Consider the following 18,723-nt stretch of genomic DNA (forward strand, 5'->3'; position numbering starts at 1 on the left):
GTGGAGCCCTGGCTGGTTTTCTCAGTGGTTAGAGTGTCAGCCTACGGACTAAAGGGTCGAGGGTTTGATTTACAGTCTAGGGCATGTACCTTGGTTGCAGGCTAATCCCCAGCCCTGGTTGGGGCATGTGTAGGAAGCATCCAATTGATGTGTCTCTCTCACATCAATGTTTCTCTCTCTCTCCCCATCCCTTCTATTCTCTCTCTTAAAAAAAAGGAAAAAAATATCCTTAGGAGAGGATTATACATGCATACATACATACATACATACATAACATGGACCTCATCCTTGCCTGGGTGGCTCAGTTGGTGGGAGTATTGTCCCCTGCAACCAAAGGTCACCAGTTCGATGCCCGGTAAGGTCACATGCCCAGGTGGCAGGTTTGGTCCCTGGTTGGGGCGTGTATGGGAGGCAACAGATGGATGTTTCTCTCTCACATTGAATGATGTTTCCCTCTGTCTCCCCTTCCTCCCTAAGATCAATAAAATAAATTAAAAAAATAAAAGGACCTCAACTCTCCCAGGACCCTCTTCTTCCCATTCGGCTGTCCCCAACCCAAGACTTCGGAGGTGGGGTGGGGAGGGGAGGGGGCCTGTGCCTCGGGGCCTGCAGTGGTGCAGTGCTGACCACAGACGGGCACCATGGGAAGTGCTGGAAACAGTCCGCCAAGGCCCATGGGCCCCTACGCAGCACTCCGTGGCATGTGTACAGTCTGTGCTCTGAGGCCTCCGTGCCCACTCCTAATGTCAGCCTCTAAACTGTAAGCACTAGGTCGACAGGAGACAGTTCCTGATGAGGAGGGAATTCTGCTCCCTCTGTCTGCCCGTGTGGTGCTGTGAGGATGAAGCAGTGTAAAAGCTGGCTCGGGTTCGGGGCCTGCCAACGCTGCCCGAGGAGCGACACAGGCTCCCCGAGCAGAGGCCTGTGGCTGCTGCCAGGGCCTCCTGTGCTTTCAACTGCACGGTGCAGCCAGGGCACTTTCATTCCATCGTGAAATTCACTGCCCACTTATATTCACAGTGAGGCTCATGTCGGGTGAAGTGAAGACGCACCAGGACATGCAGCAGAGCACGACCTGTAAGTGGGAAGAAGTGCGTGTCTGACCCCTGCTGTGTGAATTGCCCGACGGGCGTCACAGGAGGGGCTCCACCTTTTCCGCTCACTCTCCTCCATAAAACCAAGCAGAGACCCCTGCCCTCCTGCTTCCCAGCACAGTGCCCGCCAGGAGGGCTCCTTTCCCACCTGCTGGGGCCAGGGGGGCTTTCCCACCTGCTGGGGCCAGGGGGGCTTTCCCACCTGCTGGGGCCAGGGGGGCTTTCCCGCCTGCTGGGGCCAGGGGGGCTTTCCCGCCTGCTGGGGCCAGGGGGGCTTTCCCACCTGCTGGGGCCAGGGGGGGGCTTTCCCACCTGCTGGGGCCAGGGGGGCTTTCCCGCCTGCTGGGGCCAGGGGGGGGGCTTTCCCGCCTGCTGGGGCCAGGAGGGGGCTTTCCCACCTGCTGGGGCCGGGGGGGGGCTTTGCCGCCTGCTGGGGCCAGGAGGGCTCCTTTCCCGCCTGCTGGGGTCAGGAGAAGCTGCAGATGGGCCCCCGCTGGGGAAAAGCAGCACATGGCCCTGGGGAAGGGCACACGCTGGGGAGCAGGGAGGGCACCCAGGGACGGTGAGTGGTGCTGAGAGGCAGATGGACGGCCCGGAGGAATTCATCACCAATACCCTGTGGCCATCACTGTGATGAGAAGGTAGAGAAAAAGGTAGGCATGGGGTGGAAAGACATCGTTCTTTATAAATAAAAGGCTTCTCGGTGTCAGTATTCACATTAGAAAAATATACCTGCCTTGAAATAGACCCTCTGCATAAAATCAGTCAGTCGGCTGCGTTCCGACTCCCTCTCGAGGGGAGGGCTCTGCGCCTCGGTCTCTGGAGGAAGCCCTCCTGGCGGGCCTGGCTGCAGGGCAGGCCGCTCCACTCAGGGCCGGTGGACAGTGCCCGGCTCCCAGACACTACAGCGCCCGGAGGGGCCAGAACAATCACGTGGGAAAACAACAGCTCCTGGCACCCGCTGGTGATCTCAAAGCCACGGCCTCACCCACAGCAACGACGCTCTCCAGTTCCCTCTGGTCAGTGTGTGGCCGGGCCCCGAAGGGCGACCGGTCCAAGCCCCGCACGTGGCCCCGAGACCCACCGAGCAGACAGCGGAGGCCCGGCTGGGACACGGGGCTGCAGGATCAAGACTTTCTCCAGCGGAGGGACCGCAGCCGTGTGAGCAGGGCCTCACCGGGGCTCCCAGGCAGCAGGGATGCACTCCTCCCGCGGACATGCAGCCGCAGGGGAGTCCCCGCCACCCAGGTCGACCCCGGCGTCCACGTGTGAAGAGGGTCCCTGCGCACCCTCGGTGGGGCTCGCTGCGGCCGGCTCCGGGTCAGCACCCCCGGCTGGGCTGTCCGGGCTGAGCGTGAAGGCCCGGCCCACTGACATCCCACACAAGGGGGGCTCCACACACAGGCTCCTGGCTGCTACCCCGGCAAGCGCTTTCAGCTGCTGGCCCAGCCCGTGCTGCTGTCGCCCGCAGACCTCGGTGTGGTGTGGCCTTCCTCACGCCGGGGACAGGCGGTCCCATTTACTCCAGGGGCAAACCTTAACCGGCGAGGGAAACGGGAAGTCACCCGCGGGCAGTGTCATGGCCTGTGCGCTGCCTCATCATCCAAACAGGCTGCCCACGCGCATGTCCAGCAAAAGGAAAACAAACTCCTGCTGCCTGGACTGGAGCCCAGTCTCAGGAAAGCCTAGCCAGACTCGGGGGAGTCCTGGGCCCCTCCTGGCACACCACCCACCACCACACGGCGGCTCTTCATTTCAACACGGGGCCCAAGAAAACCTCCAGACCTCGAGATTCCTGGGGACGCATATGAGCGACAGAACATGGGGAAACCGAGATAAAGCTCTTGAGAAACCGGAGGGCTCTCTTAAATGTGGCCACAGGGGCTCCTGAGCCACAGCCGTGACCACACAGCATCTCACCCTTGCTGGCCGCCCGGGCACTCCACCGGTGTCCTCTGGCAGCTGCTGCAGGCGGAAGCCTCGGGGGGCTCCTGGGGCAGAGCTGCCCTTCTGGGCCTTTTCGCTGAAGACAGCATCTCCCCTGCGGTCTAGGGAGAGCGGACAGTCAGCGGAAGGAAGCTGCAGGCGGCCCCCACCCCCCCTTCCTGGAGCGGTGCTGAGAGTGAAGTCAAACCCAGCCGCCCCCCCCCTGCCCCCCCACGCACACAGGCAGGGCCCACCCCGCCCCGCCCCGCTGGCCCACCTCCTTCTCCCTCTCCGGCGGGCTGGCCGCCTCCCGGCCGCTGCACGTGTGTCGGATGCCGTCTGTGTGTGTTTCTTCCTTGCACAGGAATTCCTCCGTGATTCCCAAGGACTCAGCAACCTGAGGAGCACAGGGTGTAGGACTGAAAGCCTGCCTTTGAGTCTTCGAAGTCCCTCTGTACAGCGAGGCGCCGTCTGAACAGGGAAAAGTGAAGGTCAGTGTGAGGTGCAAGAGCCAGTGGTGAAATGTCGCTCCCAGAGCCAGAGCCGCTGGGTTAGCAGGTCAGGAGACACCGGCAAGGTTTTTAATAAAATTTAAAACACTCTCTTTCGTGTCACCACAAGCTTAATAACGTTAGTCTGCTACCATAGCCGCTGTCTCGCCCATTGTGCCTCCTTTTCTGAATTCTCACTGGTACTTCAGAAAAAGAATCCTGCCTATTCCAGAACCACGTCTCCTTTCCCAGTCAGTGGACAGGACTCGGGTTTGGGAGGCTGGGAGCCTGAGCTGGACCCCAGCTTCTCTGTCACAGCCTGGCTGGCCCTGGCAGCTGCCCATGTGGGACCACAGCCGCTGGAGGGGTGTGGGGATGACGCCAGGTTCCACGTGAAGCAGCAGGACGTGGAGAGAACACCAAGAGCAGGAGGGGGCGGCAGGGAAGCAAGGGCAGATCAAGGTCAGAGGAGAGGCCAGGGGTCGGCGAATTTAGCATCCAGCGACCTGACAGTGTCCCCTTGCTAACAGTGCGGGGACTTTGCGGGCCAGAGAACTGCTCCGCGGTGTGGCAGTGGGAGGGGGCGATTCTCCCTGACCACGTGGTACACGTCCTCGCAGCAAAGGCTTGTATCCAAAAGAGACCAAACCAGATCTTTTTCAAAAACATTTCTATCAGAAACAAATAAGCAAAAAAAAAAAAAAAAAAAAACCACAAAAAAAGAAGGAAAAAACAAAACAAAAAACCGCATTTCTGTCAAGGACCCAAGATTGCTAAAGGCAATTTGATGACAATGACATTGAAATGAGAAATTTGTCAAAACAACCACAAGCAAGACCGTTGGGCTGTGTGTAACCCAAAAACCTACATAATGAAGAACCCTATCAACCGTGGCAGTGACTCCGATCAGCAGGAGGAGAATCGCAGTGTGGACTTCCTGGAGCTTATCTGCATGTCCGAGTTCCCTGAAGACGGCGTTCATCGCCTTCACATGAAGAGAAAGAGTGACAGCGCGGCCGACTGCCCACGTCACTATGGAAACGCACGTTCTCCTGCAGAACCGCTTGTCCTCTGAGCAGAGCGCTTCCCAGCGGAACCCTTACCTCGGGATCCTTTATTTCCAGGGGCTCCTGAGGACGCGGGCTGGGGCCACGGAGGTAATCCTGACACATTTTTTTAACCATCTGATGCAACTCTTCAAACTCCTTGTACACGGCTGGGAACAGAGGCTGTGCTAGATGACCTTTCTCAACCTTCGTGAAGATAAAAATGAAAAGACGTTTACCCCGGAGGCGATGAGAGGGAAAATACAGGAAGACGCACAGAGGGAAGGAGACGGGTTCCTCAGCCCGCGCTGAGGCCTGTCCCCGGCGAGCGTTCCCTTCACTGCCCAGTGAGAGCCGTGTGCCCAGCACTGCGCCCGCAGGGCTACACGAGTGGGCCTGGGAGCGAAGGGGGCATAAAAGGGCCTGCGGGGGGCCTCCTCTCCCTGGCAGCTGCTGGGAGGTGTGCGGTGTGGGTGCAGGAGCCCAGGCGCAGCATCAGAGTGGGCTCACCAGGGCCCAGAGCCCGGCTTGGACTCCCGGTGGGGGAGTCCAAAGTGGAGGAAGCCAGGGAGGGAGGGTGGGTAGGTGGGTGCTGGGGCCGTGTGCCGCCAGGGTTTGCTGCTACCCCCTCCGTGCCTCCCACAGAAGCTGAAGGGGAGACCGGGCCTCCGGCAGAACCAGCAGCCTCACCAGCTCTGTCCGGAGGGAAAGGACTGCAGAAGGCCTGGCTCCTAACCTAAGGTGAAGGACGCCTTTCTAAATGGCCCCTGGTCATCCCCTGGACCGTGCAGGAACACTCGCCTTCGTCAGTAGAAATTCATACATGGTCACGGCCTGGGCCAGGCGGGGCAGAGCCAACTCCACGAGGTCCTCGAGCGCACACTGCTGCAGAACCTACCAGAAGAGAGCGATCGACATCTTTGAAAGCCCACAAGAATCTCCCATTAGCCAACAAGCTGCTGCAACAAAGAACATAAAAGGCAGAAAGTCCCCCAAACCTCAGTGATGAAGCCACTCTACACTACAAACGCTCTACTTTGTTAACTCTCTCGCTTGTTCCCCATGAGCAAAATCCTGAGATCCACCTGGATTCAGAGCCTGGCTCCCCGACAGCCCAGAGCGCGGAGTGGATACGGGTTCTGATAAGGACATGGCGACGGGGAGACGCGCTCCCTTCTCTCCAGGGCTCCAGGCTCACCAGCCTGAGAGAACAGGCACAGAAATCCCAAGGCAGCCAGTCAGGGCTCCACCAAAGCACAGGAGGGAGAGGAAGAGGACCCGGTGACAGGCAGGCAGGGCGGGGCGGGGGGCGGGGGCGGTACGGGGAGGCAGCAGGGAGGGTGCAGTCCCCAGGGCTGAGTGACCGCTGCAATGGGGAGGGGTGCGTGAGGGGAAAGGAGAGCCATGGGTGCTCTGGCTGCCCGGCTGAGCTCTGGGCAGACCTGGCAAGGTGGGTGGGACAGGAACCAGCTGGGGGACGTTTGGAATGGAGGCTGAAGCGCCAGAGAGGTCTGAACAGGCGGAACGGACGTGGGAGCCAGCAGGGGAGCGCGGGTCGAGACACAGGGGGATGGACGAGGACAGCCAGGGCAGCAATAGGGTGGCGGAAGCGGGGAGCCCTAGAGACAGGAAGGCCCGAGGCTCAGGGAGGACATGGGGCTCAGGGAGGTTGAGGGGCCATCAGCCGGAGCCAGTGGCTCAGGAAAGTCACAAAAGCAAAAGGAAGACCTTTCTCTGCAGGACCGGGTGACCCGAAAAGCCCTTACAGAGCAATGACCAGCTGGTTTCCAGCACTCGGGAGGTGTGGGAGGGGGGAACGTGGGCATCGTCTCACCACACCTGGTGGACAGCAGCCAGGCACCTCCTCCTTCTCTGGCAACTGTCCCTGGCCGGTGTGGCTGTCATCGTTCCCCGAGTGGGGTGTCTTCTCGCGCACACTGTCCCCTCCACACCCAGGACAGGCCTGGTCCGTGCAGACAGCAGCGTGTGCTCTAGCACCTGGTTCCGAGGGCCTCTCTGCGAGTCAGGGTGCGGTCAGCAGTCCTCAGCTTCCCGTGCCACCTCGCTAACGTGAAGGACCACCGTGCTCGAGTCCCCGTCACACAGAGCAGACACCCGCGCGTGGGCACCAAACACCCAAGATCCAGGTTCCAGACCTGCCACCCCAGGGGGACCTGTGTGCGGTGCAGCCTCTGCAGTCTCAGCTCCTCACTGTTAAGCGAGGTAACCACCGTCACGGCCCGTGAGGGGAGCACACCAGGAACTCCGCATGGGCCGGGGCCGAGGCTGGGCTGTGCAGAGGGCCTAACCCGGTGGGGGGAGGCTAATTGACGCTAACGAGTGAGTCAAGCCAAGGACTACCCCACCTCCTACTTGAACACTAGTCACCCGGATTAATTAACAAGCCCCACCCCCTACCCCACAAGCCAGTTCACCAGCGCTCGCATTTCTCGCTAGAACAGTAACCTCACACGGAGCTCTCTAGGAAGCCACTTCCTGTGAAACCACTTCCTCCCCGCCTGTGGATCCGGTGTCTCGCTGACTGGCCTCGCACTCTCTTGCTGGCTCTCACTTCCCTTAGGACATCCATCCATCCACCGTGACCAGGCAAATACATGCGTCCTGGCCAAAGGCAACTTGAGTGAGTCCCACTTTTCCCAGTTAGTCCAGCTAGATTCAGTGCACTGCCCTGGCTGGTGTGGCTCAGTGGATAGAGCGTCGGCCTGCAGACTGAAGGCTCCCAGGTTTGATTCTGGTCAGGGCACATGCCCGGGTTGCGGGCTCCATCCCCAGTGTGGGGCGTGCAGGAAGCAGCCGATCAATGATTCTCTCTCATCATTGATGTTTCTATCTCTCCCTCTCCCTTCCTCTCTGAAATCAATAAAAATATTTTTTAAAAAGAAGATAAATAAATAAATAAATAAGTTCCAAGATTCCTGGACTCAAAACCTGAAACATGCTTTTATATCTTGCAACTTATGACCGTAACAACCGCAAAAACTACTTCTGTTGTTTTCTGAATGGTTCCATGAAAACACGGGTTATAATTTTCCAAAACGTATAAAGGTAAGCAGCCCTTGCTGTAGGTAAAACCCTCTGGTCCGTTCAGACAGGTAAACCTGAATGGTTCCAGGTGAACAGCCTGGAATTAACTGCGGGCTCCAGCCAAGTGCACTCCAGGTGAACTGCCTACCGATCTGGGTATTTTACGTTCCAATTCAGGAGCCGAACGGCCACATTCCATGCCAAACAGGTCTCACCGCATGTGAGAGCGACGTACCTCCTGGAGCACGGCTCTGCTCCTGGCAGCTCGGCTCTGGCCCGCGGGGGCCTGGGCGTAGCCCCTTTCAGGTCCGGGGCGTCTCTCTGATTCCCAAAGGGCTGAATAACGTTCATCTGCTGGCTCCGTCACTAGCGCCGCTTCCACTTCCATAGGCTGACCGTTCTGGATGGTGTTGGGAGGAGCAACAAGGGGAGAGAAGGCGCCCAGGTGTCACTGCCGACGTCCCAGGAGGCACCGTGGGCCGCTGCCCCGAATCCCGACCTTTCCTAAGACGCGCTGTCAGCTGGAGTGCGCTGCGCGCAGCCCGATGACCACGCCGGAGGACCTGGCTGCGCCGGACAGACACCTCCCTTCCCCGGCAGCGGGCCCACAAGGTGGGTCTCAGGTCCCCCAAAAGGGGACTTGGTTCTGCTTGAGCCTCTGCCTGAACCCCTCGAACACCATAAAGGCTACTTTAAGGGTGACGGCAGCAACAAGACACTGCCACCAGACAGAAAGCTCACCTGCAGGCCACCCCGAGCTGACGGGGCCCCTTCCGCACTCAGAGGAGCTGGTGTGGACGGTCCTGGGGACGTGGGGCCACGGGGCCTGCCCTCCGCACAGCCCCGGGCCATGCTCCCCTTGGCTTTCTCAGACAGCAACGGCTCCGGCTGGGGCTCCAGCTGGGGCTGGCCGTGGCCCGGCTGGAGTTTAAAGTGCCGGGCCAGCCCCCCCTTCCCTATGTATGACTTTCCACACGTCTGACACCTGAAGGCTCTGGGCCTCAGGGAGCTGCTCGGCAAGTCAAAGAGCGCCTGCTTGTCCCTCTGCTCCTCCTCCTCTTCCACACTCAGTTCTGAATAATCGTCCGAGTCGGACGGGTGGCTGTCGGCCAAATCCTCCATCCGTATGAACTTATAATCTTTGGCTTTATACTTGGGAGGTCGAGATATCCGCCCAGAACGTGTTTTCACTTTGAAAGGTTTTTTTTGTTTCTCAGTGTGTTTTGTATGCAAGTTGGAAATAAATAAATTTGCTGAACTGGAAGAAACAGATATTACTGCTGGCTGGTCAGAGGCTGACTGAGGGGCCGACGTGGCGCCGAGTCCATTTGGCGCCTGGGGGGCCACAAGTCTCACCGCAGGGACCGGCTGGAGGGCGGGCAGTGGCCTCTGGAGCAGCACCTGGACAGGAGGCTGCAGCCCGGCGCTCAGGAGGGGCTGTGCCCTGGGCAGCTGAGGGCTGGCGACGCTGAGCCCCAACACGCGGCAGTGCCTTCCGGGCAGCTGGCTCAGCCGGGCTGTCCTGGGATGGACGGTGGCCAGCTGGGGCTTCGGCCTTTCCTGACCTTTCGTTTCTCCAGACGTTACCGTGACACAGATGGTTTCCAGTTGCTTTAAAAAGAAAAGAAGCATTTAGCTTATCAATGTTTCTGCAATTTTGCTCTCATCTTAAATCCACCATGGACATTTTTTCTACATTATAAAATGCACCCCGGCTGCCGTGTCTGAGTTGTTCGGTGTCGTCCCGTGCACTGAAAGGCTGCTGGTTCAGTTCCCAGTCAGGGTGCACGACAGGTGCTGGGCTCGATCCCTGGTCAGGTGTGAAAGCAGCAACCATCAATGTTTTAGTCTCACATGGATGTTTCTCTCTTTCTCTTTCCTTCCCTCTCTCTCTAATTATCAATAAAAAATCTTTTTAAAAAAATATATTTTATTGATTTTTTACAGAGAGGAAGGGAGAGAGATAGAGAGTTAGAAACATCGATGAGAGAGAAACGTCCATCAGCTGCCTCCTGCATACCTCCTACTGGGGATGTGCCCGCAACCAAGGTACACGCCCTTGACCGGAATCAAACCTGGGACCCTTCAGTCCACAGGCCGACGCTCTATCCACTGAGCCAAACCGGTTTCGGCAATAAAAAATCTTTAAAAAAATAAAATTATGCCCAACCAGCATGGCTCAGTGGTTGAGCGGTGACCTATAAAGCAGGAGGTCACGGTTCAATTCCCGGTCAGGGCACATGCCCGGGTTGCGGGCTCCATTCCCAGGTTGCAGGCCCCATTCCCAGTGTGGGGCAGGAGGCAGCCAATCAATGATTCTCTCTAGTCATTGCCGTTTTGATCTCTCTCCCTTGTCCTTCCTTTCTGAAATCAATAAAAATGTATGAAAAAATAAAATTATAAAATGCATCTCAAAAATCTATGTAATAAAAAAGTCTACGTAATATAGGGTGTCCCAAAAACGTGTACACACACTTTGAATAATTATAAAAGCAGTGCTTATTCAAATATATTTCATTCTTGAAATGGAGCTGTCTCCTGTTAAAGTGTGTATTGTGGGGACAGCCTGCATATCTGTACGTTTATAGGGATGTTTCTGAACCTTTCTCACCCGGTGATACATTTTGTCACATCCACAGGTTAGTGTGGAAGCATTTGCACACTAAGTAATAGAAGTGCGTGTGCCAAACCCTATTGTTTTAGAACTACCACAGCACAAACATGGCCTAAATTTTTGATCTGCTATGGCCACTGGTTTACCATGTGGGTGCCACCCGGGATACTTTGTTCCACGTTCGTTTCACTGAGCAGACTTTCTGAGTCCCTCTGGGTGCCAGCGAACACATCAGCAAAGCCTGCCTCCCCGGAGGAGTTAGTTCCCTGCCTGCCTCAGTCGCCTGCAGACGAGCTGAATCGGGACCTCCTGCCCTGAAATCTGTACTTTCAACAGCTCCACTGCTGATTCTGAAGGCACGGAGGTTCCCTAAGGAATGCAGACAGGAAAGCAATGCCACCTGCCACCTGCCACCTGGGGCAACAGGGGCAGTGACTCCCAGGAGTGGGTGGCTTCCCAGAAGAGATGACCTCTGGGGTGGGGGGCCCTGGAGGCTGAGTAGAATTTTTCCAGGTGGGAAGGTATTCCAGGTGTAAGAAAAACAGGGCGTGGCTATTAGAGGAAGCTAGCAGTGTTTCTGCCGGGCAGGAACGGGAGGGACGGGAACAGCCTGACCGTGGGTGTGTGTCCACTGGGGCTGTGCCTTCCGATCCACACCACCCCACAGAGAACCCCCTTTTCTAAATGCACCCCCTGGCATGCCGCTCCTCTTCCGCATGTTCAACGGCACCCCCTTCCCGATCTGGTGCGGACACCACCTCTTCCACAACCGCTTCTGACCCTCAGCCAGAAACCTTTCTCTAATGCATTTAGCCCTTCCCCTGTGCCTCTAGCTTTCTTTTCTTTAAATATGTTTTTATTGCTTTTAGAGAGAGGGGGGAAGGGAGAAGGAGAGAGAGAGAAACATGTGCCCTGGCCGGGAATCGATCCAGTGACCTCTTGGTTTATGGGTTGATGCTCGGCCACTGAGCAACACCGGCAGTGTCCTCTAGCTCTCTGTGACCAGAAGCTATGAGTCCCGTTTTACCTCCCTGGTTAGAATATTGCCTCCTTAGGGGCAAGGGGCACATCTTGTTTGCCTCTGTGGCCTCCGTGGTGCAGCTGGTGCTCCAAGAGTATTAGCTGAACAGGCCGCACAATTACATTATTGTGATTTCAGGTAGAATTTATAGCCTCCCTTGAAATATTAATGTTTATTGCATATAACATTATTATATTTAAAATAATGTTTCTTGAAATATTAAAAAATATTTTTTAAAAACCACACACACACAAAGAATTTATATCCTTCCAATTAGATGAGCTACAGAACACAATCGCGCCTCCTAACTGTAGTTGTTTGCTTTCATGTGGTGGAAAATGTCATTTTTGGACTCTTTCCTAAGTTGTCACACCAAACCCAAAAGGCTGTGGCCACATTCAGCAGGCCCTGGAGGGGGAACCCTGGGCAGTCACCTAACCTCTCTGAGCCTGTTCCTGGTCTGTAAACGCTGATACAGCTCAGCACGGGGCCAGGCTGGGAGCAGTGTGTGCAGGCGACAGCCACCCTCGCCCTCTAACTGCTCAGACGTGTGTGTCCAGCGCATGCAGGAGGAAGCAGTTTGGGCAGAACCGTACTTGTCTTCTCCAACTTTAGCTAGACAGCTCTCCAGGGTCGATGAGGAAGTGGGTACAGCTCCAAGAAGCCGAAATCACCGGGTGCGGGGAGGGGACCTCGACCACGAGGACTGTCCACTCTGTTCTCTGCCCGCCTGGGGGAAGCTGGGGTGAGGGGCGCCTGTCATTCACGGCCCAGTGCTGAAAGGGGACCTGGGCTTCGGGGGCTACAAGACCCTGTTTCATTCCCCACCTCCCTACTAACCAGGAGCCTGGCACCCTGGAAAGGATGCCACTGGGAAAGGCGGTTTTGTGGTATATTTTTTGCATATTTCATGCATGAAGGGTATGGCAGGCGCTGTGCTGAGCACTGAGTTACAAATCCAGGCGCTACTACTGCAGGGCGCCAAGTCCGCACCCCCATCACAATACAACACAGCACGGGGCCAGGCTGGGAGCAGTCTTAACTCTGGGACTCTGAGCACTTAACTCTGCCGGCGGGAGGTTGAGCATCGACCTAGGAGCCTGGAGGTCACGGTTCCAGCCCCAGAAGGGAGGGAGGGGGGCGTGCAGGAGGCAGCCGATCAATGATTCTCTCTCATCACTGATGCTTCTATCTCTCCCCCGCCTCTGCCTTCCTCTCCGAAATCAATAAAAAATATACGTTTTAACAAAAAATGTACTTAATTCTGTCCTGAGCCTCAGCAGCTGCCACCGGAAAAGTTCTCGGCGTTGGCTCCTGGGAACCCATCCGGGTCTCTCGCTACCGCGGCCCCTGTGGCTCCCAGCACCTGCCCCCGGAGCACCTGCTGGTGAGCGCCCGCCAGGGGAGCGCCCGCCCGGGGAGCACATGCCCCGGGAGCACCTGCCCCGGGAGCACCTGCTGGTGAGCGCCCGCCCCGGGAGCACCCGCCCGGTGAGCACCTGCCCCGGGAGCACCTGCTGGTGAGCGCCCGCCGGGGGAGCGCCCGCCCGGGGAGCACCTGCCCCGGGAGCACCTGCCCCGGGAGCACCTGCTGGTGAGCGCCCGCCCCGGGAGCACCCGCCCGGTGAGCACCTGCCCCGGGAGCACCTGCTGGTGAGCGCCCGCCGGGGGAGCGCCCGCCCGGGGAGCACCTGCCCCGGGAGCACCTGCCCCGGGAGCACCTGCTGGTGAGCACCCGCCCGGGGAGCGCCCGCCCGGGGAGCACCTGCCCCGGGAGCACCTGCTGGTGAGCGCCCGCCGGGGGAGCGCCCGCTCGGGGAGCACCCGCCCGGTGAGCACCTGCCCCGGGAGCACCTGCTGGTGAGCACCCGCCCGGGGAGCGCCCGCCCGGGGAGCACCGCCCGGGGAGCGCCCGCCGGGGGAGCGCCCGCCGGGTGTCCTGGCGACGCTCGTCCGCGGACGTGCCCATAAGTGCGCAGTGAACGGCGAGGCCTGTGGCGGCGCTGGCGGCCGGGCGGCAGGAGGGCCCGGCGCGGCCGAGGCTCCCGGCCAGGCGCGTCGGGAGCTGCACACCCCGGCGGAGACCGCGGGGGGTGGGGGCGAGCCGTCCCCGGGAGGCCAGTGCGGGGACCCCGAGCCTGGCCGGGCGGACGTGGCCTCCCCGGCCCCGTTCCCCACGTCCCTCCCGGCGCCTCACCTGGGGCGGCAGCGGGCGCGGTGGCCGCGCGAGCTGGGCGCGGGGACCCGGCTGCGGGACGGCCCGCGGGACGGAGGGCGGCGGCTGCGCCTGGGCCACCTGCTCCAGGACCTGCCGCACCTGATCGGGGCCCAGCGGGGCCAGGCGCGCGGCGCAGCCGCTCCGCCCCGGGGCTCCCGGCTCGGAGCCCGCCATGGCGTCCGACGCGGGGACTCGAACCGGGTCCGCCGGGCGACAGCGGCTCAGACTCGCCTCACGGGAAACGGGCAGCTACGAGTGCCGGGCGGGCCCAGAAACCTCGGAAGGCGACCGCGAAGGGAGACGTCGGTGGGCGGGGTCTCGTGTCGCCCCGCCCCTCTTGTGGCCCCGCCCCCTCACCCGCGACAGAACCAGCCGGTCCCGCCTGTCTGTCAAGGACTGACCTCACCTTCAGGGGTCACCTCCGGCAGATTTTGAAACCTGTCGGGCAAGAAAAACTTTTCCTCTTCCCATTTCGGTTCGGCTTTTGAGGGCCTGCAAATTAAACTGATAAAAGACAGGTTAACTAGAGAAAAGACAAAATGCAATGTGTTTTTATTCATGTACCTGCCAGAATTCACAGGAAAATAAAAGTGACTCAAAGAGGCAGTTAGAGTGTGTGCTGTACACTCTCTTACCAGAGGAGGAGGGAGCGGGGGCGCCCGGGAATCGGGGCTGTTGGGAAGGTGAATAGGCCCCGCCCCGCAGTAGGTGGGGCGATGATAGCTTGTGACAATGCGTTTAGGAGCCCTGAGTTAGTCTTTCCTGATTGCTCCCACGGAAGGCGATTTATGACAGTTGCATTCTTCTGCGTTCTTTTTGGAAGGCTCTGCTTTTTTTTAGGCAGAAAAGACTGCTCAGGAATTCAAATGCCTTTTGCTCAAAATGTTTTTTATGTCACAGAGGCATGTTCTGGACCCCTTCAAGCCTCGTTCAGGAAAGTGTGTGCGCTGAGGGCAGCAGTCTCAGCTGCCTCCTCTGTGTGTCCCTGCATCTAGCAAGGAGCCTGACACAGACATCCAAGGTGTGACATGCAGCTCATGGGCAGGAGTCCATGCCTGGTGTCAGCAGCCCCAGATTCTTCTAACTGACCCACCAAGACCAGGCCCCCTTCTGGTTACAGATGTTCTCACTGAAGGTTTTATTTTAAAATATATTTTTATTTATTTCAGAGAGGAAGGGATGGGGAGAGAGAGAAACATCAGAGATGAAAGAGAATCATTGATTGGCTGTCTCCTGGATGCCCCTTGAACTCACAGCCCCAGCATCTGCCGTTGACCTGAATCCAACCGGAACCCTTCAGTCCGACTCTCTATCCACTGAGCCAAGCCAGCTACCGCCTCACTGGAGATTTTTCAAAGATGTCTGGAACCCTTGCTCTGGACCCTGATATAAAAGGACATCGGCTGCCCTAACCGGTTTGGCTCAGTGGATAGAGCGTCGGCCTGCGGACTAAAGTGCCCCAGGTTTGATTCCGGTCAAGGGCATGTACCTTGGTTGCAGGCACATCCCCAGTAGGGAGTGTGCAGGAGGCAGCTGATTGATGTTTTGCTCTCATCTATGTTCCTAACTCTATCCCTCCCCCTTCCTCTCTGTAAGAAATCAATAAAATATATATATATTTTAAAAAGGACATTGACCTTAAAAGCTGGCGGGCTGGTGTTGCTCAATGGTTGAGCATCGACTGACCTATGAACCAGGAGGTCATGGTTCAATTCTCGGTCAGGGCACATTCCCTGGTTGCGGGCTTAATCTCCAGTAGGGGGAGTTCAGGAGGCAGCAGATCAATGATTTTCTCTCATCGTTGATGTTTCTATCCCTCTCTGCCTCTCAACTTCCTCTCTGAAATCAATAAAGATATGTTTTGGGGTGTTTTGTGTTTTGTTTTGTTTTTTAAAGCTGGCTTTTGCTAATCTAAACACTCCTGACTACACACCTACAGACTTGAGACATGAGTGGGAAATAAATTCCGTTGCCATCTGGCTGCAAACTGCAGAACCAAGAGGAAGAAATGTGAAGCCTAAGAGCTCTCTGAAAAAGCAAAAAGTGGCAAGAAGCCCTGGGCCTGGCGGCTCAGCTGGCTGGAGTGTCGTCCTGATACCTCCAGGTCGATTCCCAGGTCAGGGCACATGTAAGCTCTCTAACAATCACTAACAAATGAAAGACAGGCTTCCCCACCAGACAGCCTCCTAAAAACACGGCCGTCGGGTCTGGTCACTGTCTCCAGAGCGGCTGGCATTTGCGTCTTTCGCTTTCTGTGCGGGACGCGCCCCAGGCTCTCTCCATAAACATCTGTGGAATGAGTGAATTACAAGCCGGGATTTCAACTCTAAGGACTCCGGGAAACTGGGGTCTCCACCCAGGGCCCTGGAAGCTCTGCATGGGGAAGCCACTGTGGGGAGCCTCTGAGAGCGTCCTAAGAAAGACCCTCAGGGCGGCCGCGGGGTGCGGCGCCAGGGACTTAGGGTGGCCAGGCACTGCCAGCCGTGCGCGGGATCCTGCTCTCCCTCCACAATGGCCGCTGCGACAGGTTTGAGGAGGAGTGCGGAATGATCGCGCGGCTGTCTCCTGTTTGCACCCGGTTTACAGATCTCAAAAGCCATATTTGAAACGCATATTTTTAAATATGCTGTAAAAGAATTGGCAAGTGGATTTTGCTAAAAGAACACTCTGGCCCGTACGGGGATCGAACCCGCGACCTTGGCGTTATTAGCACCACGCTCTAACCAACTGAGCTAACCGGCCAGCTGAGGCTCAAACTCAGCCACGAAGCCTATGAGGGTTCTACGCCTGCGCTCGCCGCCAGCGGGCCCAGCGCCCCCGGACGACTCCGGGACGCCGGCTCCTTCCCGCGGCGCCTGGCGTCATTCCTTCGGGCGAGGAAAAACCTGAGGCCCTGGGGCTTTCCGGGAGAAGATAGGCGGCCTCTTGGAGCGAATGGGAGTTTTTCACGGGGAAAATGCAAAGGGCCTCCGCTCGGGAGAAAGGTTTTCAGATACCGCAGCTCAATGCTGACTTCATCTCGGAGAATCCTTGCCGCTTGGAAACTTCCTCTACCCAGAGCTTTCGCTTTGGCTAAATAAAGCTTAGAAAATAACAGAAAACCCGAGAAATGACGAAAGAACCACCGAATTTCCCACTGCCCATCACAACCACGCTGGGACCTTGGCATCCTTCCTGTACTGTTTTTTCACTGTACAGACATATATACAGGGTGTTCCCCCCAAAATGTATACACACTTTAACAGCTCATATAGCTCAATGGATGTTTCTTTCTTTTCAGATTTAACCCACAGGAATATATCATTATTCAAAGTGTGTATACATTTTTGGGACACCCTGTATCTATATCTATATCTATATCTATATCTATATCTACATCTATCTCTATCTACATCTATATCTAGATATATCTATATCTGTATCTATATCTATATCTATAATTCAATCTAACCTTGCTTAAGATACCATTTTAATCTTGCATTTTTTACTTCGTATTCTATCGCGTAAGTCTATCCCTAATAATTGCAAATACCATTTAAAACGGTTCCTCCGTGTCTGCTCCCCCTTTTATCTGGAAAATGTCTTCATTCGCCCTCTGACTAACTAGCACATGAATAAATCCTGGACTAGCTGCTGGGTGGGCAACTGACAGTATTCACTCCAAAGGGCCAGGGTCTGCATGCAATGAGATAAAGCAGGGAAAGTGTTGGGAAGACAACACTCAAATGTGTCGGTTCCCCAAACGCGGATGTCCCAGGGCCCACGCTCTCTGGGAGGCCGGCCACTGGCGCTCTGAGGGGTCCCTCCTCTGGTCTGGAACTCAAAAAACTGCTCCCAAGCCCGAGTTTCATCAGGGTTCCCTGTTGCGAGCAGGAAATCCAAGTCTCGCTCATCTCAACAGAACACATTTAGTTGAAAGGATGTTAGGCAGGGCACCAGGAAGGTTAGAGACCCAGGCATAGACAAACGACCACTCAGTCAAAAATAGTCACTAAGCCTGAGAGTGCCCTAAACCCGCTCCACCAGCCGCCAGTAAAATACATGCCCAGTCCCCTGGGAGTTGGCAGTGGCAGGGGACAGAGCCAGGGGAGCGCCTGGGCTGTGCTCAGTGCCCGGTAAAGGAAGCCTGCTGGTCATGGAGGGCTGGGCCGACTCCTGACGGGGACATTTGACATGTTCTTTAGGACAACAGTGGGTAGGTGCAGACCGAAGTGGGTAGAGCCTGAGGGTAGAGGGAATTGCTGGTGATGGCAGGCATCCTCTCCATTTGCTTACACCTGAATGCCTGGTGCTTGGCACAGTCTGTAACAGTACGTGCTGAGGATCAGGAGGCAGATGGATGAATGATAAAAATAGCTTATATTTTAAAACATAGTCATTTCACTAATCAAACTCTCCACTTCTGGCCAGGCCCTGATAGGATGGCCAGATTTAGCAAATAATTTCATATAAGTACATGGTATGCAATATTCGGGACGAACTTACACTAAATTAGTAGTTGTGTATCTGAAGTTCAACTTTAACTGGAAATTCTGTGCTTTATCTGGCAACCCTACACCAGAGTAGCAGCCTTTGGAAAGAACCCGTCTAAGAGGGCGATGCCCAGCATGGTCTGGGGGAAGTGGACAGAGGGGATGAGAGGAGGAGCACAGAGGCTTTGGTGGGGGAGGAGGGTGAACGGTGTGCTGAGCATTGTGGGGTGGAGGTGTCTTTGGGACCTCCAAGCTGGGAACAGATCTGGGGGTTCCCAGGAGAGGCCTGGGCTAGCGGTGCTGGGAGCCTTCTGGGAAGATGGCAGTGAGAGCTGTGGGTACGACCAGCTTGTCTGGGGCTGGAGGCAGGTGAGAGCGGGTGGGGTGCACCCCGAGGTGAGTCACATGGAACACGTAGTCCGCAGAAGGACGGTGTAGCTAGTGTGGAGGCTGAGGGAGGGAGGTTCACAAAGGAAGGTCAGCGGGGTGGATGCCAGAGGTGCCAGGGGGCTGAGAAGTTGTGGGAGGCAGGCAGACCAGTTGGCCAGGCGCTGCCAAGACCCAGGATCAGGGGTGTCCGGGGGACCTGGGATGAGAACAGTCAGCTAAGAGGGGCGGGCACATTCCAGATCCATTCCAGACCCAGCTTCAGGGGAGCGACCACCTGTGGGAAGTGGAGAGAGGAGGGGTCCAGCCCGCACCCCAGGCTTTGGCTTCTGTGATTGACAGCTGGTGGCCTTGGATAAGCAGGGTGCCCAGAGGAGCCAGGGACAGGGGGGACGCTTGCAGCCCGGGC

The 18,723-nt window shown here is 57.1% G+C and overlaps 1 protein-coding gene and 1 non-coding gene across 2 annotated transcripts; both read right to left on the bottom strand.

Moving 5' to 3' along the window:
• Positions 1–1,759: 1,759 nt before the first annotated feature.
• Positions 1,760–13,686, bottom strand: ZNF839 (zinc finger protein 839). Its single transcript, XM_070401208.1, is given in 10 exon segments — positions 1,760–2,071; positions 2,074–2,220; positions 2,536–2,630; positions 3,015–3,142; positions 3,298–3,417; positions 4,615–4,764; positions 5,359–5,451; positions 7,838–8,002; positions 8,344–9,213; positions 13,435–13,686. Coding segments are annotated over 10 exon segments (2,175 nt in total). The 5' UTR covers positions 13,630–13,686; the 3' UTR covers positions 1,760–1,859.
• A 2,437-nt stretch (positions 13,687–16,123) lies between these two features.
• Positions 16,124–16,197, bottom strand: TRNAI-AAU (transfer RNA isoleucine (anticodon AAU)). The gene has a single exon. It is a non-coding gene; the product is annotated as a tRNA-Ile (tRNA).
• Between the last annotated feature and the right edge of the window lie 2,526 nt (positions 16,198–18,723).

The sequence above is a fragment of the Myotis yumanensis genome, unplaced genomic scaffold (assembly GCF_028538775.1).
Source record: "Myotis yumanensis isolate MYYU_CA2020_CCGP unplaced genomic scaffold, mMyoYum1.0.hap1 SCAF_1, whole genome shotgun sequence".
Classification (NCBI taxonomy): domain Eukaryota; kingdom Metazoa; phylum Chordata; class Mammalia; order Chiroptera; family Vespertilionidae; genus Myotis; species Myotis yumanensis.